Below are 24,461 nucleotides of genomic sequence, written 5' to 3' on the forward strand. Positions count from 1 at the left end.
CTCCATAATCCAGGCCGACACTCCCCCCGGTGCCAGTACTGAGGGAGCGCTGCACTGTCGGGGGTAGATGTATATACTCTAGGATTTGAGCTCCATAATCCAGGCCCACACTCCCCCCGGTGCCAGTACTGAGGGAGCGCTGCACTGTCGGAGGGAGATGTATGTACTCTAGGATTTGAGCTCCATAATCCAGGCCCACACTCCCCCCGGTGCCAGTACTGAGGGAGCGCTGCACTGTCGGAGGGAGATGTCTATACTCTAGGATTTGAGCTCCATAATCCAGGCCCACACTCCCCCCGGTGCCAGTACTGAGGGAGCGCTGCACTGTCGGAGGGAGATGTCTATACTCTAGGATTTGAGCTCCATAATCCAGGCCCACACTCCCCCCGGTGACAGTACTGAGGGAGCGCTGCACTGTCGGAGGGAGATGTCTATACTCTAGGATTTGAGCTCCATAATCCAGGCCCACACTCCCCCCCGGTGCCAGTACTGAGGGAGCACTGCACTGTTGGGTGTGCTGTTTTAACTGTTATCAGTGGAGTGGAGTTGTCCCCAGTGCCCTGGGTGAACCTGAGAATTAAAAAGAGAGGTGCCAATCCGGTTATTGTCGCAATGTGTGTGGGATGCTGCTGTGCACGAATTGGCTGTGGTTTTTTTAGGTTTCGATGATCGCCGTTTCAAAATAGTCCAAATACTTTGGGCCTGAGGCTTTCTGCTGACAGAACCCTGTTCAAGGGCAGGTTTTTCCTCCCCACTTACACCCGTTGTTCCGTCCCACAGAGACTTTGAAATGCAGGCTGCCGGCAAGAAGAGCCGACGGATGAAACGGCACAGCCAGCTGGTGTTCGAGGACCCCGACAAGGAGTTCAAGAAGCAGAGGCGGGCTGCCCGCTTTCAGCACGGCCAGCCCAAGAGGCTGCGGTGCGAGCCCCTGGTCCTCCAGATCAACAGCTTCGACAGCGGCAATGAGCCCCTCGACTGGGATCACATCAAGATTGTGGGCACCAGCCAGGAGGTCACCAAACACTACCTCCGTCTCACCTGCGCCCCTGACCCGTCCACCGTCCGTCCGGTCCCGGTGAGTGTTGTGCGGGTGTGTGTAACCTACCCCCCCCCCCCCCCCCCCCCCCCCCCCCCCCCCCGCAACATGTCTGTCCTCTCTTCGATACCGATCCTCGACACCCCGTCCTTCCAGCTCCAGTGTCAAAATGCAGCCTGCACGCTTCATTACAAAAAAGGAGCCTCTGGGAAAGAGTGATCATAATATGATATTGATATCGAGTTTGCGTGTGGTTTAGTTAAAGCCGAATTTTAGTTCTTAATCCAGACAAAGCTGAAGATAGATAGCTGCTGGCTGCGATGTAGGCTCTGAATCTGAATGCAAGTGCTTTAAGTGCCTCTCTTCACAGTGGAGATCATTTCAGAAGTGGTGTGAAAGGAGACGAATGATGGAAAAAGTGAAGTCGTATGGGGTTCAGGGTGTACGAGCTAGATGGATAAAGAACTGGCTGGGCAACAGGAGGCAGAGAGTAGTGGTGGAAGGGAGTGCCTCAAAATGGAGAAAGGTGACTAGTGGTGTTCCACAGGGATCCGTGCTCGGACCACTGTTGTTTGTGATACACATAAATGATCTGGACGAAGGTGTAGGTGGTCTGATTAGCAAGTTTGCAGATGATACTAAGATTGATGGAGTTGCAGATAGCGAGGGGGACTGTCAGAGAATACAGCAAAATATAGATAGATTGGAGAGTTGGGCGGAGAAATGGCAGATGGAGTTCAATCCAGGCAAATGCGAGGTGATGCATTTTGGAAGATCCAATTCAAGAGCGGACTATACGGTCAATGGAAGAGTCCTGAGGAAAATTGATGTACAGAGAGATCTGGGAGTTCAGGTCCATTGTACCCTGAAGGTGCCAACGCAGTTCGATAGAGTGGTCAAGAAGGCATACAGCATGCTTGCCTTCATCGGACGTGGTATTGAATACTAGAGTCGGCAGGTCATGTTACAGTTGTATAGGACTTTGGTTAGGCCACATTTGGAATACTGCGTGCAGTTCTGGTCGCCACATTACCAGAAGGATGTGGATGCTTTAGAGAGGGTGCAGAGGAGGTTCACCAGAATGTTGCCTGGTATGGAGGGTGCTAGCTATGAAGAAAGGTTGAGTAGATTAGGATTGTTTTCGTTGGAAAGACGGAGGTTGAGGGGGAACCTGATTGAGGTCTACAAAATCATGAGAGGTATGGACAGGGGGGATAGCAACAAGCTTTTTCCAAGAGTGGGGGTGTCAATTACAAGGGGTCACGATTTCAAGGTGAGAGGGGGAAAGTTTAAGGGAGATGTGCGTGGAAAGTATTTTACGCAGAGGGTGGTGGGTGCCTGGAACGCTTTGCCAGCGGAGGTGGTAGAGGCGGGCACGATAGCATCATTTAAGATGCATCTAGACAGATATATGAATGGGCGGGGAACAGAGGGTAGTAGATCCTTGGAAAATAGGCGACCGGTTTAGATAAAGGATCTGGATCGGCGCAGGCTGGGAGGACCGAAGGGCCTGTTCCTGTGCTGTAATTTTCTTTGTTCTTTGTTCTTCTTTGAATGAGGACTTGAATTAATTGGTGTTGGATAGAAAATCTGACTGGAGGTATTAATGGAGCTCGGTGATGTCCAACCCTCTGGGGCTGATTGCCGTGTTCCCGAGGGCTCAGTGGTCGAGCAGATTAGACGTTAACGAGGGAGCGAGAGAAAGCAGGAGACTACAGGGCCAGGCAGCCGGACAACAGTTGGCGGGAAAGTTGTTGGGGCCGATTATTAGCGACGTGGTAAGCGGATCGGCCCACTTTGTAAATCAGAGTTTGGATGGATTTAGAATTGCGGGAATTGTGCGGAGCTCGTGGGTGGGGGGTAGTTGGCACGTGGTGCACTTGGCACGCGGCGCTGGAAGCGGTGAGGGGGGGGGGGGCACAAAAGAGGCGGCAAAGAATCGTCGCCGGGGTCAGTGAGCGGGACGCAAGACGGCGGTGTGGGGTGGTGAGAGGTTACCAGCTCCGGAAGAGTGAGAACAGCGGTGAGAGATCTCATCTCTCTCTCTCTCCGTCACCTGCTCGCCCACTCTCTCTCGGTCATCTCCTCTCGCTCTCTCTCTCTCCGTCACCTCCTCTCTGTCCGTCACCTCCTCTCTCTCTCTCTCTCTCTCTCTCCGTCGCCTCCTCTCCCTCCGTCGCCTCCTCTCCCTCTCTCTCTCCGCCACCTCCTCCCTCTTTCTCTCCGCCACCTCCTCTCCCCCCTCTCTCCATCACCTCCTCTCTCTCTCTCTCGCTCTCTCCGTCACCTCCTCTCCCTCACTCTCCCCGTCACTTCCACTCTCCGTCGCCTCCTCTCCCTCTCTCTCTCTCTCCGTCGCCTCCTTTCCCCCCTCTCTCCGTCACCTCCTCTCTCTCTCCATCACCTACTCTCCCCGTCACCTCCTCTCCCTCTCTCTCTCCCTCGCCTCCTCTCCCTCCCTCTCTCCGTCACCTCCTCTCCCTCTCTCTCCATCACCTCCTCTCCCTCTCCGTCACCTCTTTTCCCTCTCTCTCCATCACCTCCTCTCCCCCTCTCCGTCACCTCCTCTCCCTCTCTCTCCATCACCTCCTCTCCCTCTCCGTCACCTCTTTTCCCTCTCTCTCCATCACCTCCTCTCCCCCTCTCCGTCACCTCCTCTCCCTCTCCCCCTCCGTCACCTCCTCTCCCTCTCTCTCTCCGTCACCTCCTCTCCCTCTCTCTCTCCGTCACCTCTTCTCCCTCTCTCCCTCCGTCACCTCCTCTCCCTCCGTCACCTCCTCTCCCTCTCTCTCTCCATCACCTCCTCTCCCTCCGTCACCTCCTCACCCGCTCACCCCGTCACCCGCCTCTCCGTCTCTCCCCATCACCTTCTCTCTCTCTCGGTCACCTCCTCTCCCTCTCCCTCTCTCCGTAACCTCCTCTCCTCTCTCTCCGTCACCTCCTCTCCTCTCTCTCCGTCACCTCCTCTCCCTCCCTCTCTCTCTCTGTCACCTCCTCTCCCTCTCTCTCTCCGTCACCTCCTCTCCCTCTCTCTCCGTCACCTCCTCTCTCTCTCTCTCCGTCACCTCCTCTCCCCCTCTCTCTCCGTCAATTCCTCTCCCCCTCTCTCTTCGTCACCTCCCCTCCCTCTCTCCGTCACCTCCTCTCCCTCTCTCTCCCCGTCACCTTCTCTCCCTCTCTCTCCCCGTCACCTCTCTCTCCCCGTCACCTCCCCTCCGTCACCTTCTCTCCCTCTCTCTCTCGGTCATCTCCTCTCGCTCTCTCTCTCTCCGTCACCTCCTCTCTCTCTCTCTCTCTCTCTCTCTCTCTCCGTCGCCTCCTCTCCCTCTCTCTCTCCGTCGCCTCCTCTCCCTCTCTCTCTCCGCCACCTCCTCTCCCTCTTTCTCTCCGCCACCTCCTCTCTCTGTCTCTCTCTCCGTCACCTCCTCTCTCTCCGTCACCTCCTCTCCCTCTCTCTCTCCGTCACCTCCTCTCCCTCTCTCTCCGTCACCTCCTTTCTCTCTCTCTCTCCGTCACCTCCTCTCCCTCTCTCTCTCTCCGTCACCTCCTCTCTCTCTCTCTCCGTCACCTCCTCTCCCTCTCTCTCCGTCACCTCCTCTCCCTCTCTCTCCGTCACCTCCTCTCTCTCTGTCACCTCCTCCCCCTCTCTCTCTCCGTCACCTCCTCTCTCCCTCTCTCCGTCACCTCCCTCTCCCTCTCTCTCCGTCACCTCCTCTCCCTCTCTCTCTCCGTCTCCTCCTCTCTCTCTCCCTCTCTCTCTCCGTCACCTCCACTTTCTCTCCGTCACCTCCTCTCACTCTCTCTCTCCGTCACCTCCTCTCTCTCTCTCTGTCACCTCCTCTCCCTCTCTCTCCGTCACCTCCTCTCTCTCTCTCTCTCTCCGTCACCTCCTCTCCCTCTCTCTCTCCGTCACATCCTCTCTCTCTCCGTCACCTCCTCTCTCTCCGTCACCTCCTCTCTCTCTCTCTCCGTCACCTCCTCTCTCTCTCTCTCCGTCACCTCCTCTCTCTCTCTCTCCGTCACCTCCTCTCTCTCTCTCTCTCCGTCACCTCCTCTCACTCTCTCTCTCCGTCACATCCTCTCTCTCTCCGTCACCTCCTCTCTCTCTCTCTCTCTCCGTCACCACCTCTCCCTCTCTCTCTCCGTCACATCCTCTCTCTCTCCGTCACCTCCTCTCTCTCTCTCCGTCACCTCCTCTCACTCTCTCTCTACGTCACATCCTCTCACTCTCTCTCTCCGTCACCTCCTCTCTCTCTCTCTCTCCGTCACCTCCTCTCTCTCTCTCTCTCCGTCACCTCCTCTCACTCTCTCTCTCCGTCACATCCTCTCTCTCTCTCTCTCCGTCACCTCCTCTCCCTCTCTCTCTCCGTCACTTCCTCTCACTCTCTCTCTCCGTCACCTCCTCTCACTCTCTCTCTACGTCACATCCTCTCACTCTCTCTCTCCGTCACCTCCTCTCTCTCTCTCTCTCCGTCACCTCCTCTCTCTCTCTCTCTCCGTCACCTCCTCTCACTCTCTCTCTCCGTCACATCCTCTCTCTCTCTCTCTCCGTCACCTCCTCTCACTCTCTCTCTCCGTCACATCCTCTCTATCTCTCTCTCCGTCACCTCCTCTCACTCTCTCTCTACGTCACATCCTCTCACTCACTCTCCCCGTCACTTCCTCTCTCCGTCGCCTCCTCTCCCTGTCGCCTCCTCTCCCTCTCTCTCTCCGTCACCTCCTCTCTCTCTCTCTCTCTCTCTCCGTCACCTACTCTCCCCGTCACCTCCTCTCCCTCTCTCTCTCCGTCGCCTCCTCTCCCTCCCTCTCTCCGTCACCTCCTCCTCCCTCTCTCCGTCACCTCCTCTCCCTCGCTCTCCATCACCTCCTCTCCCTCTCACTCCGTCATCTCCTTTCCCTCTCTCTCTCCATCACCTCCTCTCCCTCTCTCCGTCACCTCTTCTCCCTCTCTCCCTCCATCATCTCCTCTCCCTCTCTCTCTCCGTCACCTCCTCTCCCTCTCTCTCTCCGTCACCTCCTCTCCCTCTCTCTCTCCGTCACCTCCTCTCCCTCTCTCCGTCACCTCCTCTCTCTCTCTCTCTCCGTCGCCTCCTCTACCCTCTCTCTCCGTCACCTCCTCTCTCTCTCTCTCTCTCTCCGTCACCTACTCTCCCCGTCACCTCCTCTCCCTCTCTCTCTCCGTCGCCTCCTCTCCCTCCCTCTCTCCGTCACCTCCTCTCCCTCTCTCTCCGTCACCTCCTCTCTCTCTCTCTCTCTCTCCGTCACCTACTCTCCCCGTCACCTCCTCTCCCTCTCTCTCTCCGTCGCCTCCTCTCCCTCCCTCTCTCCGTCACCTCCTCTCTCCCTCTCTCCGTCACCTCCTCTCCCTCTCTCTCCGTCACCTCCTCTCCCTCTCTCTCTCCGTCTCCTCCTCTCTCTCTCCCTCTCTCTCTCCGTCACCTCCACTTTCTCTCCGTCACCTCCTCTCACTCTCTCTCTCCGTCACCTCCTCTCTCTCTCTCTCTGTCACCTCCTCTCCCTCTCTCTCCGTCACCTCCTCTCTCTCTCTCTCTCTCCGTCACCTCCTCTCCCTCTCTCTCTCCGTCACATCCTCTCTCTCTCCGTCACCTCCTCTCTCTCTCTCCGTCACCTCCTCTCTCTCTCTCTCCGTCACCTCCTCTCTCTCTCTCTCCGTCACCTCCTCTCTCTCTCTCTCTCCGTCACCTCCTCTCACTCTCTCTCTCCGTCACATCCTCTCTCTCTCCGTCACCTCCTCTCTCTCTCTCTCTCTCCGTCACCACCTCTCCCTCTCTCTCTCCGTCACATCCTCTCTCTCTCCGTCACCTCCTCTCTCTCTCTCCGTCACCTCCTCTCACTCTCTCTCTACGTCACATCCTCTCACTCTCTCTCTCCGTCACCTCCTCTCTCTCTCTCTCTCCGTCACCTCCTCTCTCTCTCTCTCTCCGTCACCTCCTCTCACTCTCTCTCTCCGTCACATCCTCTCTCTCTCTCTCTCCGTCACCTCCTCTCCCTCTCTCTCTCCGTCACTTCCTCTCACTCTCTCTCTCCGTCACCTCCTCTCACTCTCTCTCTACGTCACATCCTCTCACTCTCTCTCTCCGTCACCTCCTCTCTCTCTCTCTCTCCGTCACCTCCTCTCTCTCTCTCTCTCCGTCACCTCCTCTCACTCTCTCTCTCCGTCACATCCTCTCTCTCTCTCTCTCCGTCACATCCTCTCTCTCTCTCTCTCCGTCACCTCCTCTCTATCTCTCTCTCCGTCACCTCCTCTCACTCTCTCTCTACGTCACATCCTCTCACTCACTCTCCCCGTCACTTCCTCTCTCCGTCGCCTCCTCTCCCTGTCGCCTCCTCTCCCTCTCTCTCTCCGTCACCTCCTCTCTCTCTCTCTCTCTCTCTCCGTCACCTACTCTCCCCGTCACCTCCTCTCCCTCTCTCTCTCCGTCGCCTCCTCTCCCTCCCTCTCTCCGTCACCTCCTCCTCCCTCTCTCCGTCACCTCCTCTCCCTCGCTCTCCATCACCTCCTCTCCCTCTCACTCCGTCATCTCCTTTCCCTCTCTCTCTCCATCACCTCCTCTCCCTCTCTCCGTCACCTCTTCTCCCTCTCTCCCTCCATCATCTCCTCTCCCTCTCTCTCTCCGTCACCTCCTCTCCCTCTCTCTCTCCGTCACCTCCTCTCCCTCTCTCTCTCCGTCACCTCCTCTCCCTCTCTCCGTCACCTCCTCGCTCTCTCTCTCTCCGTCACCTCCTCTCTCTCTCTCTCCGTCACCTCCTCTCCCTCTCTCTCTCTCTCTCCGTCACCTCCTCTCCCTCCGTCACCTCCTCACCCGCTCACCCCGTCGCCTCCTCTCCCTCTCTCTCTCCGCCACCTCCTCTCCCTCTTTCTCTCCGCCACCTCCTCTCCCCCCCCTCTCTCCGTCACCTTCTCTCTCTCTCTCGCTCTCTCCGTCACCTCCTCTCCCTCACTCTCCCCGTCACTTCCTCTCTCCGCCACCTCCTCTCCCTGTCTCTCTCCGTCGCCTCCTCTCCCTCTCTCTCTCCGTCGCCTCCTCTACCCTCTCTCTCCGTCACCTCCTCTCTCTCTCTCTCTCTCTCTCTCCGTCACCTACTCTCCCCGTCACCTCCTCTCCCTCTCTCTCTCCGTCGCCTCCTCTACCCTCTCTCTCCGTCACCTCCTCTCTCTCTCTCTCTCTCTCCGCCACCTCCTCTCCCTGTCTCTCTCCGTCGCCTCCTCTCCCTCTCTCTCTCCGTCGCCTCCTCTACCCTCTCTCTCCGTCACCTCCTCTCTCTCTCTCTCTCTCTCCGTCACCTACTCTCCCCGTCACCTCCTCTCCCTCTCTCTCTCCGTCGCCTCCTCTCCCTCCCTCTCTCCGTCACCTCCTCTCCCTCTCTCTCCGTCACCTCCTCTCTCTCTCTCTCTCTCTCCGTCACCTACTCTCCCCGTCACCTCCTCTCCCTCTCTCTCTCCGTCGCCTCCTCTCCCTCCCTCTCTCCGTCACCTCCTCTCCCTCTCACTCCGTCACCTCCTTTCCCTCTCTCTCTCCGTCACCTCCTCTCTCCGTCACCTCCTCTCCCTCTCTGTCTCCGTCACCTCCTCTCTCTCTCCGTCACCTCCTCTCTCTCTCTCTCCGTCACCTCCTCTCCCTCTCTCTCTCCGTCACCTCCTCTCCGTCTCTCTCCGTCACCTCCTCTCCCTCTCTCTCTCCGTCACCTCCTCTCTCTCTCTCTCCGTCACCTCCTCTCTCTCTCTCTCCGTCACCTCCTCTCCCTCTCTCTCTCCGTCACCTCCTCTCCCTGTCTCTCTCCGTCACCTCCTCTCTCTCTCTTCGTCACATCCTCTCTCTCTCTCTCTCTCCGTCACCTCCTCTCTCTCTCTCTCTCTCTCCGTCACCTCCTCTCCCTGTCTCTCTCCGTCACCTCCTCTCTCTCTCTCCGTCACCTCCTCTCCCTCTCTCTCTCCGTCACCTCCTCTCTCTCTCTCTCTCCGTCACCTCCTCTCCCTCTCTCTCTCCGTCACCTCCTCTCTCTCTCTCTCTCCGTCACCTCCTCTCCCTCTCTCTCTCCGTCACCTCCTCTCTCTCTCTCTCTCTCCGTCACCTCCTCTCCCTCTCTCCGTCACCTCCTCTCCCTCTCTCTCTCCGTCACCTCCTCTCTCTCTCTCTCTCCGTCACCTCCTCTCCCTCTCTCTCTCCGTCACCTCCTCTCCCTCTCTCTCTCCGTCACCTCCTCTCCCTCTCTCTCTCCGTCACCTCCTCTCCCTCTCTCTCTCCGTCACCTCCTCTCTCTCTCCGTCACCTCCTCTCCCTCTCTCTCTCCGTCACCTCCTCTCCCTCTCTCTCTCCGTCACCTCCTCTCTCTCTCTCTCTCCGTCACCTCCTCTCCCTCTCGCTCTCCGTCACCTCCTCTCCCTCTCTCTCTCCGTCACCTCCTCTCCCTCTCTCTCTCCGTCACCTCCTCTCTCTCTCCGTCACCTCCTCTCCCTCTCTCTCTCCGTCACCTCCTCTCTCTCTCTCTCCGTCACCTCCTCTCCCTCTCTCTCCGTCACCTCCTCTCTCTCTCTCTCTCCGTCACCTCCTCTCCCTCTCTCTCTCCCCGTCACCTCTCTCTCTCTCCGTCACCTCCTCTCTCCCTCTCTCCGTCACCTCCTCTCTCCGTCACCTCCTCTCTCTCTCTCTCTCCCCGTCACCTCCTCTCTCTCTCTCTCTCTCTCCGTCACCTCCTCTCTCCCTCTCTCCGTCACCTCCTCTCTCCGTCACCTCCTCTCTCTCTCTCTCTCTCTCTCTCCGCCACCTCCTCTCTCTCCGTCACCTCCTCTCCCTCTCTCTCTCCGTCACCTCCTTTCTCTCTCTCTCTCCGTCACCTCCTCTCCCTCTCTCTCTCTCCGTCACCTCCTCTCTCTCTCTCTCCGTCACCTCCTCTCCCTCTCTCTCCGTCACCTCCTCTCCCTCTCTCTCCGTCACCTCCTCTCTCTCTGTCACCTCCTCCCCCTCTCTCTCTCCGTCACCTCCTCTCTCCCTCTCTTCGTCACCTCCTCTCCCTCTCTCTCCGTCACCTCCTCTCCCTCTCTCTCCGTCACCTCCTTTCTCTCTCTCTCTCTCCGTCACCTCCTCTCTCTCTCTCTCTCCGTCACCTCCTCTCTCTCTCTCTCTCCGTCACCTCCTCTCTCTCTCCCTCTCTCTCTCCGTCACCTCCACTTTCTCTCCGTCACCTCCTCTCACTCTCTCTCTCCGTCACCTCCTCTCTCTCTCTCCGTCACCTCCTCTCCCTCTCTCTCCGTCACCTCCTCTCTCTCTCTCTCTCTCCGTCACCTCCTCTCCCTCTCTCTCTCCGTCACATCCTCTCTCTCTCTCTCTCCGTCATCTCCTCTCTCTCTCCGTCACCTCCTCTCTCTCTCTCTCTCCGTCACCTCCTCTCCCTCTCTCTCTCCGTCACCTCCTCTCTCTCTCCGTCACCTCCTCTCTCTCTCTCTCCGTCACCTCCTCTCTCTCTCTCTCCGTCACCTCCTCTCCCTCTCTCTCTCCGTCACCTCCTCTCTCTCTCTCTGTCACCTCCTCTCTCTCTCTCTCTCCGTCACCTCCTCTCACTCTCTCTCTCCGTCACATCCTCTCTCTCTCTCTCTCTCCGTCACCTCCTCTCCCTCTATCTCTCCGTCACCTCCTCTCACTCTCTCTCTCCGTCACATCCTCTCTCTCTCTCTCTCCGTCACCTCCTCTCCCTCTCTCTCTCCGTCACCTCCTCCCCCTCTCTCTCTCCGTCACCTCCTCTCCCTCTCTCTGTCCGTCACCTCCTCTCTCTCTCTCTCTCTCTCCGTCACCTCCTCTCTCTCTCCGTCACCTCCTCTCTCTCTCCGTCACCTCCTCTCTCTCTCTCTCTCCGTCACCTCCTCTCCCTCTCTCTCTCCGTCACCTCCTCTCTCTCTATGTCACCTCCTCTCTCTCTCCGTCACCTCCTCCCCCTCTCTCTCTCCGTCACCTCCTCTCCCTCTCTCTGTCCGTCACCTCCTCTCTCTCTCTCTCCGTCACCTCCTCTCTCTCTCTCTCCGTCACCTCCTCTCTCTCTCTCCGTCACCTCCTCTCCCTCTCTCTCTCCGTCACCTCCTCTCCCTCCCTCTCTCTCCGTCACCTCCTCTCCCTCTCTCTCTCCGTCACCTCCTCTCTCTCTATGTCACCTCCTCTCTCTCTCCGTCACCTCCTCCCCCTCTCTCTCTCCGTCACCTCCTCTCCCTCTCTCTCTCCGTCACCTTCTCTCCCTCTCTCTCTCCGTCACCTCCTCTCCCTCTGTCTCTCCGTCACCTCCTCTCTCTCTCTCTCTCCAACACCTCCTCTCCCTCTCTCTCCGTCACCTCCTCTCCCTCTCTCTCTCTCCGTCACCTCCTCTCTCTCCGTCACCTCCTCTCCCTCTCTCTCCGTCACCTCCTCTCCCTCTCTCTCTCTCCGTCACCTCCTCTCTCTCTCCAACACCTCCTCTCCCTCTCTCTCCGTCACCTCCTCTCCCTCTCTCTCTCTCCGTCACCTCCTCTCTCTCCGTCACCTCCTCTCCCTCTCTCTCCGTCACCTCCTCTCCCTCTCTCTCTCTCCGTCACCTCCTCTCTCTCCGTCACCTCCTCTCCCTCTCTCTCTCCGTCACCTCCTCTCTCTATGTCACCTCCTCTCTCTCTCCGTCACCTCCTCCCCCTCTCTCTCTCCGTCACCTCCTCTCCCTCTCTCTCTCCGTCACCTTCTCTCCCTCTCTCTCTCCGTCACCTCCTCTCCCTCTGTCTCTCCGTCACCTCCTCTCTCTCTCTCTCTCTCTCTCCAACACCTCCTCTCCCTCTCTCTCCGTCACCTCCTCTCCCTCTCTCTCTCTCCGTCACCTCCTCTCTCTCCGTCACCTCCTCTCCCTCTCTCTCCGTCACCTCCTCTCCCTCTCTCTCTCTCCGTCACCTCCTCTCTCTCTCTCCGTCACCTCCTCTCCCTCTCTCTCTGTCACCTCCTCTCCCTCTCTCTCTCTCCGTCACCTCCTCTCTCTCTCTCTCTCCGTCACCTCCTCTCCCTCTCTCTCCCCGTCACCTCCTCTCTCTCTCCGTCACCTCCTCTCTCTCTCTCTCTCCGTCACCTCCTCTCTCTCTCCGTCACCTCCTCTCTCTCTCTCTCTCTCACCTCTCTCCTCTTTCCTGTTCTCCCGGTAGTCCCGCTGTTGGACTTTGTCCTCTGGCTGGGTGTTTGGTGTGTCGGTACGGATTGTGCGAAGACGGGAGTTCTGTCCCCTCACGCTCGTCCTCTTTGTTGCCCTAGGTTCTCAGGAAGTCTCTGACCATGGTGAAGACGCACTGGGCCTCCCACCAGGATTACGCCTTTGCCTGTGAGCAGCTGAAGTCGCTACGACAGGACCTGACGGTGAGTGATCACGGCATCGGGGGAGGAGCAGGCTAATCCGGCCCCCCTGCGTCCTCCATTTGCTACAATGTCATACTATCCCCGTATGCCTTTATCAGATTGGCGTTTAGACGTGTTAGCAATCTCTGCTTTCAGGCGACTGTCTGCAGCCTCTGGGGTCGAGTCGGAAATTCCCACGGTTCACCAGCTTCTGAGTGTAGACATTTTCCACATCTCGGTTTCTCCCGCACTGTGAAATCGTGCCCCCTGGTTCCAGACTTGCCAAACATCTTACCTGCACCGACCTTGCCTCTGCCTTTCGGTGTTTTGTAGGTTTCAATGAAATCCCCTTTCTTCTGGTGTCGAGGGAATACAGACGCCGTTTGCCCCAATCTGTGTTGATGAGACAGTCCCCACTATCCCTGGAACAAGTCTGGTGAATAATAATGGCGCTCGCTCGGACTGAGACCTCAGCAGCTTAATCCTCATCCACAGCTCTGCTGTGCCACCCTCCTCGATACAGAGCCCTCCCCCTCACTGCAGGCCCAGTGCCCAGCGCTGGATGCCCAGTGGCAGAACAGAAGCTTTGGGAGGGGCCAGGCCTCCCACTTGCTGTCTTCGCTGTTCGAGCTCCTCCCCAGACGAAGACCATGATTAACTTGACCCTGGTGAGGAAAGATTTGGGGACGCGGATCGGGAGTGAGCAGACACGAAGAGGATCGTTGGTTTTGACCAGCTGTACGCTTCGGGCTAGCGAAGGAGGGGCGAAGGAGGGAACAGGCATCTCCTCCACCGGGCTGGACAGGTTTCATTGGTGGGCCACAGGTACCTGAACAAGGTTTGGGTTCCAATGAATGGGCCTCCCTCTTGGAGGGGCTTATCGGGAAGAATTTGCTTTTTGCCTGAGAAGGTGCCAGACTCCCAAAGGAGTCTGCTTATCTTTCCCATACTGGCTCGCGAGCTGGACACACAGAGGAACAGAGAGCGAGACTCTCTTCTCCGCATACCCGTCCACTAATCCGCCGATCGCAGGGCGATTGCCAGCGCGAAACTGAGCGGGGGCAGCGTGTCGCCTGTCCCATTTACCTTGCGCAGTACTCCGAGCTGGTTGCGGTAATCCAGCAGCCTCGCCAGTGCTTTCGCTCGGTCCGTTGCCTCAGTACTTTGGAGAGAGAGCTCGGTCTGCACGACGCACACTCTGTCAGGCCTTTGTCCTTCCTGAGGAGCAATGAGGCGTGGGCCAGCGTGGGAGACAGGGCCTCTGAAACAGAGCGACATTGAACACCCCGAGGAGCTGCAGGGGCAGCGCTGCTCAATCTCTTGTCGGTCAATGCTTGGCCTGATTGCACGACGTTGGTGGAGTCCATGTTTCAGCCCAGCCCCTCATCCTCCACTCTCTCCCTCCCTCATCCTCCACTCTGCCCCTCATCCTCGACTCTCTCCCTCCCTCATCCTCCACTCTCTCCCTCATCCTCGACTCTCTCCCTCCCTCATCCTCCACTCTGCCCCTCATCCTCGACTCTCTCCCTCCCTCATCCTCGACTCTCTCCCTCATCCTCGACTCCCTCCCTCACCCTCGACTCTGTCCCTCCCTCATCCTCGACTCTCTCCCTCCCTCATCCTCGACTCTGTCCCTCATCCTCGACTCTGTCTCTCCCTCATCCTCGACTCTCTCCCTCCCTCATCCTCCACTCTCTCCCTCATCCTCGACTCTCTCCCTCCCTCATCCTCCACTCTGCCCCTCATCCTCGACTCTCTCCCTCCCTCATCCTCCACTCTCTCCCTCATCCTCGACTCTCTCCCTCCCTCATCCTCCACTCTGCCCCTCATCCTCGACTCTCTCCCTCCCTCATCCTCCACTCTCTCCCTCATCCTCGACTCCCTCCCTCACCCTCGACTCTGTCCCTCCCTCATCCTCGACTCTCTCCCTCCCTCATCCTCGACTCCCTCCCTCACCCTCGACTCTGTCTCTCCCTCATCCTCGACTCTCTCCCTCCCTCATCCTCGACTCTGTCCCTCATCCTCGACTCTGTCTCTCCCTCATCCTCGACTCTCTCCCTCCCTCATCCTCGACTCTGCCCCTCATCCGCAACTCTGTCTCTCCCTCATCCTCGACTCTCTCCCTCCCTCATCCTCCACTCTCTCCCTCATCCTCGACTCTCTCCCTCCCTCATCCTCGACTCTGTCCCTCTCCCTCCCTCATCCTCCACTCTCTCCCTCATCCTCGACTCTGTCCCTCCCTCATCCTCCATTCTCTCCCTCATCCTCGACTCTGTCCCTCATCCTCGACTCTCTCCCTCCCCCATCCTCCACTCTCTCCCTCATCCTCGACTCTCTCCCTCCATCATCCTCGACTCTGTCCCTCTCCCTCCCTCATCCTCCACTCTCTCCCTCATCCTCGACTCTGTCCCTCCCTCATCCTCCACTCTCTCCCTCATCCTCGACTCTGTCCCTCATCCTCGACTCTCTCCCTCATCCTCGACTCTGTCCCTCCCTCATCCTCACTCTCTCCCTCATCCTCGACTCTGTCCCTCCCTCATCCTCGACTCTCTCCCTCATCCTCGACTCTCTCCCTCCCTCATCCTCCACTCTCTCCCTCATCCTCGACTCTCTCCCTCCCTCATCCTCCACTCTGTCCCTCCCTCATCCTCGACTCTGTCCCTCCCTCATCCTCGACTCTGTCCCTCCCTCATCCTCGACTCTCTCCCTCCCTCATCCTCGACTCTCTCCCTCCCTCATCCTCGACTCTGTCCCTCATCCTCGACTCTCTCCCTCCCTCATCCTCCACTCTCTCCCTCATCCTCGACTCTGTCCCTCATCCTCGACTCTCTCCCTCCCTCATCCTCCACTCTCTGCCTCCCTCATCCTCCACTCTCTCCCTCATCCTCGACTCTCTCCCTCCCTCATCCTCCACTCTCTCCCTCATCCTCGACTCTGTCCCTCATCCTCGACTCACTCCCTCCCTCATCCTCCACTCTCTGCCTCCCTCATCCTCCACTCTCTCCCTCATCCTCGACTCTCTCCCTCCCTCATCCTCCACTCTCTCCCTCATCCTCGACTCTGTCTCTCCCTCATCCTCGACTCTCTCCCTCATCCTCGACTCTGTCCCTCCCTCATCCTCCACTCTCTCCCTCCCTCATCCTCGACTCTCTCCCTCATCCTCGACTCTTTCCCTCCCTCATCCTCCACTCTCTCCCTCATCCTCGACTCTCTCCCTCCCTCATCCTCCACTCTGTCCCTCCCTCATCCTCGACTCTGTCCCTCCCTCATCCTCGACTCTCTCCCTCCCTCATCCTCGACTCTGTCCCTCATCCTCGACTCTCTCCCTCCCTCATCCTCCACTCTCTCCCTCATCCTCGACTCTGTCTCTCCCTCATCCTCGACTCTGTCCCTCCCTCATCCTCCACTCTCTCCCTCATCCTCGACTCTCTCCCTCCCTCATCCTCCACTCTGTCCCTCCCTCATCCTCGACTCCCTCCCTCATCCTCGACTCTGTCCCTCTCCCTCCCTCATCCTCCACTCTGTCCCTCCCTCATCCTCGACTTTGTCCCTCCCTCATCCTCGACTCTGTCCGTCTCTCATCCTCGACTGTCCCTCCCTCATCCTCGACTCTCTCCCTCATCCTCGACTCTCTCCCTTCCTCATCCTCGACTCTGTCCCTCTCTCATCCTCGACTGTCCCTCCCTCATCCTCGACTCTCTCCCTCATCCTCGACTCTGTCCCTCCCTCATCCTCCACTCTGTCCCTCCCTCATCCTCGACTCTGTCCCTCCCTCATCCTCGACTCTGTCCCTCCCTCATCCTCGACTCTGTCCCTCCCTCATCCTCGACTCTGTCCCTCCCTCATCCTCGACTCTGTCCCTCCCTCATCCTCGACTCTGTCCCTCCCTCATCCTCGACTCTGTCCCTCCCTCATCCTCGACTCTGTCCCTCCCTCATCCTCGACTCTGTCCCTCCCTCATCCTCGACTCTGTCCCTCCCTCATCCTCGACTCTGTCCCTCCCTCATCCTCGACTCTGTCCCTCATCCTCTACTCTGTCCCTCCCTCATCCTCGACTCTGTTCCTCCCTCATCCTCGACTCTCTCCCTCCCTCATCCTCGACTCTGTCCCTCCCTCATCCTCTACTCTCTCCCTCCCTCATCCTCGGCTCTGTCCCTCCCTCATCCACGACTCTGTCCCTCTCTCATCCTCGACTCTCTCCCTCCCTCATCCTCGACTCTGTCCCTCCCTCATCCTCGACTCTGTCCCTCCCTCATCCTCGACTCTGTCCCTCCCTCATCCTCGACTCTGTCCCTCCCTCATCCTCGACTCTGCCCCTCATCCTCGACTCTGTCACTCCCTCATCCTCGACTGTCCCTCATCCTTGACTCTGTCCCTCCCTCATCCTCGACTCTGTCCCTCCCTCATCCTCGACTGTCCCTCCCTCCCTCATCCTCGACTCTGTCCCTCTCTCATCCTCGACTCTGTCCCTCGCTCATCCTCGACTCTCTCCCTCCCTCATCCTCGACTCTGTCCCTCTCTCATCCTCGACTCTGTCCCTTCCTCATCCTCGACTCTGTCCCTTCCTCATCCTCGACTCTCTCCCTCCCTCATCCTCGACTCTGTCCCTCCCTCATCCTCGACTCTGTCCCTCCCTCATCCTCGACTCTGTCCCTCCCTCATCCTCGACTCTGTCCCTCCCTCACCCTCGACTCTGTCCCTCCCTCATCCTCGACTCTGTCCCTTCCTCATCCTCGACTCTGTCACTCCCTCATCCTCGTCTGTCCGTCCCTCCCTCATCCTCGACTCTGTCCCTTCCTCATCCTCGACTCTGTCACTCCCTCATCCTCGTCTGTCCCTCCCTCCCTCATCCTCGACTCTGTCCCTCCCTCATCCTCGACTCTCTCCCTCCCTCATCCTCGACTCTGCCCCTCATCCTCCACTCTCTCCCTCATCCTCGACTCTCTCCCTCCCTCATCCTCGACTCTGTCCCTCCCTCATCCTCGACTGTCCCTCCCTCATCCTCGACTGTCACTCCCTCATCCTCGACTATCCCTCCCTCATCCACGACTGTCCCTCCCTCATCCTCGACTCTGTCCCTCCCTCATCCTCGACTCTCTCCCTCCCTCATCCTCGACTCTCTCCCTCCCTCATCCTCGACTGTCCCTCCCTCATCCTCGACTGTCCCTCCCTCATCCTCGACTGTCCCTCCCTCATCCTCGACTGTCCCTCCCTCATCCACGACTGTCCCTCCCTCATCCACGACTCTGTCCCTCTCTCATCCTCGAGTCTGTCCCTCCCTCATCCTCGACTCTGTCCCTCCCTCATCCTCGACTCTGTCGCTCCCTCATCCTCGACTCTGTCCCTCCCTCATCCTCGACTGTCCCTCTCTCATCCTCGACTCTGTCCCTCCCTCATCCTCGACTCTGTCCCTCCCTCATCCTCGACTCTGTCCCTCCCTCATCCTCGACTCCCTCCCTCATCCTCGACTGTCCCTCCCTCATCCTCGACTGTCACTCCCTCATCCTCGACTGTCCCTCCCTCATCCACGACTGTCCCTCCCTCATCCTCGACTCTGTCCCTCTCTCATCCTCGCCTCTGTCCCTCCCTCATACTCGACTCTGTCTGTCCCTCATCCTCGACTCTCTCTCTCCCTCATCCTCGACTCTGTCCCTCCCTCATCCTCGACTGTCCCTCTCTCATCCTCGACTCTCTCCCTCCCTCTCCCTCGACTCTGTCCCTCCCTCATCCTCGACTCCCTCCCTCCTCCTCGAGTCTGTCTCTCCCTCATCCTCGACTCTGTCCCTCCCTCATCCTCGACTCTGTCCCTCCCTCATCCTCGACTCTGTCCCTCCCTCATCCTCGACTCTGTCCCTCCCTCATCCTCGACTCTCTCCCTCCCTCATCCTCGACTCTGTCCCTCTCTCATCCTCGACTCTGTCCCTCCCTCATCCTCGACTCTGTCCCTCCCTCATCCTCGACCCTGTCCCTCCCTCATCCTCGACTGTCCCTCCCTCATCCTCGACTCTGTCCCTCCCTCATCCTCGACTCTGTCCCTCCCTCATCCTCGACTCTGTCCCTCCCTCATCCTCGACTCTCTCCCTCTCTCATCCTCGACTCTCTCCCTCTCTCATCCTCGACTCCCTCCCTCATCCTCGACTCTGCCCCTCATCCTCGACTCTGTCCCTCCCTCATCCTCGACTCTGTCACTCCCTCATCCTCGACTCTCTCCCTTCCTCATCCTCGACTCTGTCCCTCGCTCATCCTCGACTCTGTCCCTCCCTCATCCTCGACTCTGCCCCTCCCTCATCCTCGACTCTGTCCCTCCCTCATCCTCGACTCTGCCCCTCATCCTCGACTCTGTCCCTCCCTCATCCTCGACTCTGTCCCTCTCTCATCCTCGCCTCTGTCCCTCCCTCATCCTCGACGGTCCCTCCCTCATCCTCGACTCTGTCCCTCCCTCATCCTCGACTGTCCCTCCCTCATCCTCGCTACTGTCCCTCCCTCATCCTCGACTCTGTCCCTCCCTCATCCTCGACTCTGTCCCTCCCTCATCCTCGACTCTGTCCCTCCCTCATCCTCGACTCTGTCCCTCCCTCATCCTCGACTCTGTCCCTCCCTCATCCTCGACTCTGTCCCTCCCTCATCCTCGTCTCTGTCCCTCCCTCATCCTCGACTCTGTCCCTCCCTCATCCTCGACTCTGTCCCTCCCTCATCCTCGACTCTGTCCCTCCCTCATCCTCGACTCTGTCCCTCCCTCATCCTCGTCTCTGTCCCTCCCTCATCCTCGACTCTGTCCCTCCCTCATCCTCGTCTCTGTCCCTACCTCATCCTCAACTCTGTCCCTCTCTCATCCTCGACTCTGTCCCTCCCTCATCCTCGTCTGTCCCTCCCTCCCTCAACCTCGACTCTGTCCCTCCCTCATCTTCGACTCTGTCCCTTCCTCATCCTCGCCTCTGTCCCTCCCTCATCCTCGACTCTGTCTCTCCCTCATCCTCGACTCTGTCCCTCCCTCATCCTCGACTCTCTCCCTCCCTCATCCTCGACTCTGTCCATCTCTCATCCTCGACTCTGTCCCTCCCTCATCCTCGACTCTGTCCCTCCCTCATCCTCGACCCTGTCCCTCCCTCATCCTCGACTGTCCCTCCCTCATCCTCGACTCTGTCCCTCCCTCATCCTCGACTCTGTCCCTCCCTCATCCTCGACTCTGTCCCTCCCTCATCCTCGACTCTGTCCCTCCCTCATCCTCGACTCTCTCCCTCTCTCATCCTCGACTCTCTCCCTCTCTCATCCTCGACTCTGCCCCTCATCCTCGACTCTGTCCCTCCCTCATCCTCGACTGTCCCTCCCTCATCCTCGACTCTGTCCCTCCCTCATCCTTGACTCTGTCCCTCCCTCATCCTCGACTCTGTCCCTCCCTCATCCTCGACTCTCTCCCTCTCTCATCCTCGACTCTCTCCCTCCCTCATCCTCGACTCTGCCCCTCATCCTCGACTCTGTCCCTCCCTCATCCTCGACTCTGTCACTCCCTCATCCTCGACTCTCTCCCTTCCTCATCCTCGACTCTGTCCCTCGCTCATCCTCGACTCTGTCCCTCCCTCACCCTCGACTCTGCCCCTCCCTCATCCTCGACTCTGTCCCTCCCTCATCCTCGACTCTGCCCCTCATCCTCGACTCTGTCCCTCCCTCATCCTCGACTCAGTCCCTTCCTCATCCTCGCCTCTGTCCCTCCCTCATCCTCGACTCTCTCCCTCTCTCATCCTCGACTCTCTCCCTCTCTCATCCTCGACTCTGTCCCTCCCTCATCCTCGTCTCTGTCCCTCCGTCATCCTCGACTCTGTCCCTCCCTCATCCTCGACTCTGTCCCTCCCTCATCCTCGTCTCTGTCCCTCCCTCATCCTCGACTCTGTCCCTCTCTCATCCTCGACTCTCTCCCTCTCTCATCCTCGACTCTGTCCCTCCCTCATCCTCGTCTCTGTCCCTCCGTCATCCTCGACTCTGTCCCTCCCTCATCCTCGACTCTGTCCCTCCCTCATCCTCGTCTCTGTCCCTCCCTCATCCTCGACTCTGTCCCTCCCTCATCCTCGACTCTGTCCCTCACTCATCCTCGTCTCTGCCCCTCCCTCATCCTCGACTCTGTCCCTCTCTCATCCTCGACTCTGTCCCTCCCTCATCCTCGTCTGTCCCTCCCTCCCTCATCCTCGACTCTGTCCCTCCCTCATCTTCGACTCTGTCCCTTCCTCATCCTCGCCTCTGTCCCTCCCTCATCCTCGACTCTCTCCCTCCCTCATCCTCGACTCTCTCTCTCCCTCATCCTCGACTCTGTCCCTCCCTCATCTTCGACTCTGTCCCTTCCTCATCCTCGACTCTGTCCCTCCCTCATCCTCAACTCTGTCCCTCCCTCATCCTCGACTCTGTCCCTCCCTCATCCTCGCCTCTGTCCCTCCCTCATCCTCGACTCCCTCAACTCTGTCCCTCCCTCATCCTCGTCTCTGTCCCTCCCTCATCCTCGACTCTGTCCCTCCCTCATCCTCGTCTCTGTCCCTCCCTCATCCTCGACTCTGTCCCTCTCTCATCCTCGACTCTGTCCCTCCCTCATCCTCGACTCTGTCCCTCCCTCATCCTCGACTCTGTCCCTCCCTCATCCTCGACTGTCCCTCCCTCATCCTCGACTCTGTCCCTCCCTCATCCTCGTCTCTGTCTCTCCCTCATCCTCGACTCTGTCCCTCCCTCATCCTCGACTCTGTCCCTCATCCTCGTCTCTGTCCCCCCCTCATCCTCGACTCTGTCCCTCCCTCATCCTCGTCTCTGTCCCTCCCTCATCCTCGTCTCTGTCCCTCCCTCATCCTCGTCTCTGTCCCTCCCTCATCCTCGACTCTGTCCCTCCCTCATCCTCGACTCTGTCCCTCCCTCATCCTCGACTCTGTCCCTCCCTCATCCTCGACTGTCCCTCCCTCATCCTCGACTCTGTCCCTCCCTCATCCTCGTCTGTCCCTCCCTCATCCTCGACTCTGTCCCTCCCTCATCCTCGACTCTGTCCCTCCCTCATCCTCGACTCTGTCCCTCCCTCATCCTCGACTCTGTCCCTCCCTCATCCTCGTCTGTCCCTCCCTCATCTTCGACTCAGTCCCTTCCTCATCCTCGCCTCTGTCCCTCCCTCATCCTCGACTCTCTCACTCCCTCATCCTCGACTCTGTCCCTCCCTCATCCTCGACTCTGTCCCTCCCTCATCCTCGACTCTGTCCCTCCCTCATCCTCGACTCTGTCCCTCCCTCATCCTCGACTCTCTCCCTCCCTCATCCTCCTCTGTCCCTCCCTCATCCTCGTCTCTGTCCCTCCCTCATCCTCGACTCTGTCCCTCCCTCATCCTCGACTCTGTCCCTCCCTCATCCTCGACTCTGTCCCTCTCTCATCCTCGACTCTGTCCCTCCCTCATCCTCGTCTCTGTCCCTCCCTCATCCTCGACTCTGTCCCTCCCTCATCCTCGACTCTGTCCCTCTCTCATCCTCGACTCTGTCCCTCCCTCATCCTCGTCTGTCCCTCCCTCATCTTCGACTCAGTCCCTTCCTCATCCTCGCCTCTGTCCCTCCCTCATCCTCGACTCTCTCCCTCCCTCATCCTCGACTCTGTCCCTCCCTCATCCTCGACTCTGTCCCTCCCTCATCCTCGTCTCTGTCCCTCCGTCATCCTCGACTCTGTCCCTCCCTCATCCTCGACTCTGTCCCTCCCTCATCCTCGACTCTGTCCCTCTCTCATCCTCGACTCTGTCCCTCCCTCATCCTCGTCTGTCCCTCCCTCATCTTCGACTCAGTCCCTTCCTCATCCTCGCCTCTGTCCCTCCCTCATCCTCGACTCTCTCCCTCCCTCATCCTCGACTCTGTCCCTCCCTCATCCTCGACTCTGTCCCTCCCTCATCCTCGTCTCTGTCCCTCCGTCATCCTCGACTCTGTCCCTCCCTCATCCTCGACTCTGTCCCTCCCTCATCCTCGTCTCTGTCCCTCCCTCATCCTCGACTCTGTCCCTCCCTCATCCTCGACTCTGTCCCTCACTCATCCTCGTCTCTGTCCCTCCCTCATCCTCGACTCTGTCCCTCCCTCATCCTCGTCTCTGCCCCTCCCTCATCCTCGACTCTGTCCCTCTCTCATCCTCGACTCTGTCCCTCCCTCATCCTCGTCTGTCCCTCCCTCCCTCATCCTCGACTCTGTCCCTCCCTCATCTTCGACTCTGTCCCTTCCTCATCCTCGCCTCTGTCCCTCCCTCATCCTCGACTCTCTCCCTCCCTCATCCTCGACTCTCTCTCTCCCTCATCCTCGACTCTGTCCCTCCCTCATCTTCGACTCTGTCCCTTCCTCATCCTCGCCTCTGTCCCTCCCTCATCCTCGACTGTCACTCCCTCATCCTCGCCTCTGTCCCTCCCTCATCCTCGCCTCTGTCACTCCCTCATCCTCGACTCTGTCCCTTCCTCATCCTCGACTCTGTCCCTCCCTCATCCTCGCCTCTGTCCCTCCCTCATCCTCGACTGTCCCTCCCTCATCCTCGCCTTAGTCCCTCCCTCATCCTCGACTGTCACTCCCTCATCCTCGCCTCTGTCCCTCCCTCATCCTCGACTCTGTCCCTCCCTCATCCTCGACTCTGTCCCTCCCTCATCCTCGACTCTCTCTCTCCCTCATCCTCGACTCTGTCCCTCCCACATCCTCGACTCCCTCCCTCATCCTCGACTGTCCCTCCCTCATCCTCGACTCTGTCCCTCCCTCATCCACGACTCTGTCCCTCCCTCATCCTCTACTGTCACTCCCTCATCCTCGACTCTGTCCCTCCCTCATCCTCGACTCTCTCCCTCCCTCATCCTCGACTCTGTCCATCTCTCATCCTCGACTCTGTCCCTCCCTCCCTCAACCTCGACTCTGTCCCTCCCTCATCTTCGACTCTGTCCCTTCCTCATCCTCGCCTCTGTCCCTCCCTCATCCTCGCCTCTGTCCCTCCCTCATCCTCGACTCTGTCTCTCCCTCATCCTCGACTCTGTCCCTCCCTCATCCTCGACTCTCTCCCTCCCTCATCCTCGACTCTGTCCATCTCTCATCCTCGACTCTGTCCCTCCCTCATCCTCGACTCTGTCCCTCCCTCATCCTCGACCCTGTCCCTCCCTCATCCTCGACTGTCCCTCCCTCATCCTCGACTCTGTCCCTCCCTCATCCTCGACTCTGTCCCTCCCTCATCCTCGACTCTGTCCCTCCCTCATCCTCGACTCTGTCCCTCCCTCATCCTCGACTCTCTCCCTCTCTCATCCTCGACTCTCTCCCTCTCTCATCCTCGACTCTCTCCCTCTCTCATCCTCGACTCTGCCCCTCATCCTCGACTCTGTCCCTCCCTCATCCTCGACTGTCCCTCCCTCATCCTCGACTCTGTCCCTCCCTCATCCTCGACTCTGTCCCTCCCTCATCCTCGACTCTGTCCCTCCCTCATCCTCGACTCTCTCCCTCTCTCATCCTCGACTCTCTCCCTCCCTCATCCTCGACTCTGCCCCTCATCCTCGACTCTGTCCCTCCCTCATCCTCGACTCTGTCACTCCCTCATCCTCGACTCTCTCCCTTCCTCATCCTCGACTCTGTCCCTCGCTCATCCTCGACTCTGTCCCTCCCTCACCCTCGACTCTGCCCCTCCCTCATCCTCGACTCTGTCCCTCCCTCATCCTCGACTCTGCCCCTCATCCTCGACTCTGTCCCTCCCTCATCCTCGACTCAGTCCCTTCCTCATCCTCGCCTCTGTCCCTTCCTCATCCTCGACTCTCTCCCTCTCTCATCCTCGACTCTCTCCCTCTCTCATCCTCGACTCTGTCCCTCCCTCATCCTCGTCTCTGTCCCTCCGTCATCCTCGACTCTGTCCCTCCCTCATCCTCGACTCTGTCCCTCCCTCATCCTCGTCTCTGTCCCTCCCTCATCCTCGACTCTGTCCCTCCCTCATCCTCGACTCTGTCCCTCACTCATCCTCGTCTCTGTCCCTCCCTCATCCTCGACTCTGTCCCTCCCTCATCCTCGTCTCTGCCCCTCCCTCATCCTCGACTCTGTCCCTCTCTCATCCTCGACTCTGTCCCT

At 59.0% G+C, this 24,461-nt stretch overlaps 1 protein-coding gene across 1 annotated transcript in view; it reads left to right on the plus strand.

Moving 5' to 3' along the window:
- The window catches only part of LOC140399549 (uncharacterized), a 74,972-nt gene that overhangs the window by 36,219 nt on the left and 14,292 nt on the right, over positions 1–24,461 (plus strand). Inside the window, 2 exon segments of the mRNA XM_072489093.1 lie at positions 781–1,078; positions 12,310–12,411. Coding sequence (XP_072345194.1) covers positions 781–1,078; positions 12,310–12,411 — 400 coding nt within the window.

The sequence above is a fragment of the Scyliorhinus torazame genome, chromosome 23 (genome assembly GCF_047496885.1).
Source record: "Scyliorhinus torazame isolate Kashiwa2021f chromosome 23, sScyTor2.1, whole genome shotgun sequence".
Classification (NCBI taxonomy): Eukaryota; Metazoa; Chordata; class Chondrichthyes; order Carcharhiniformes; family Scyliorhinidae; genus Scyliorhinus; species Scyliorhinus torazame.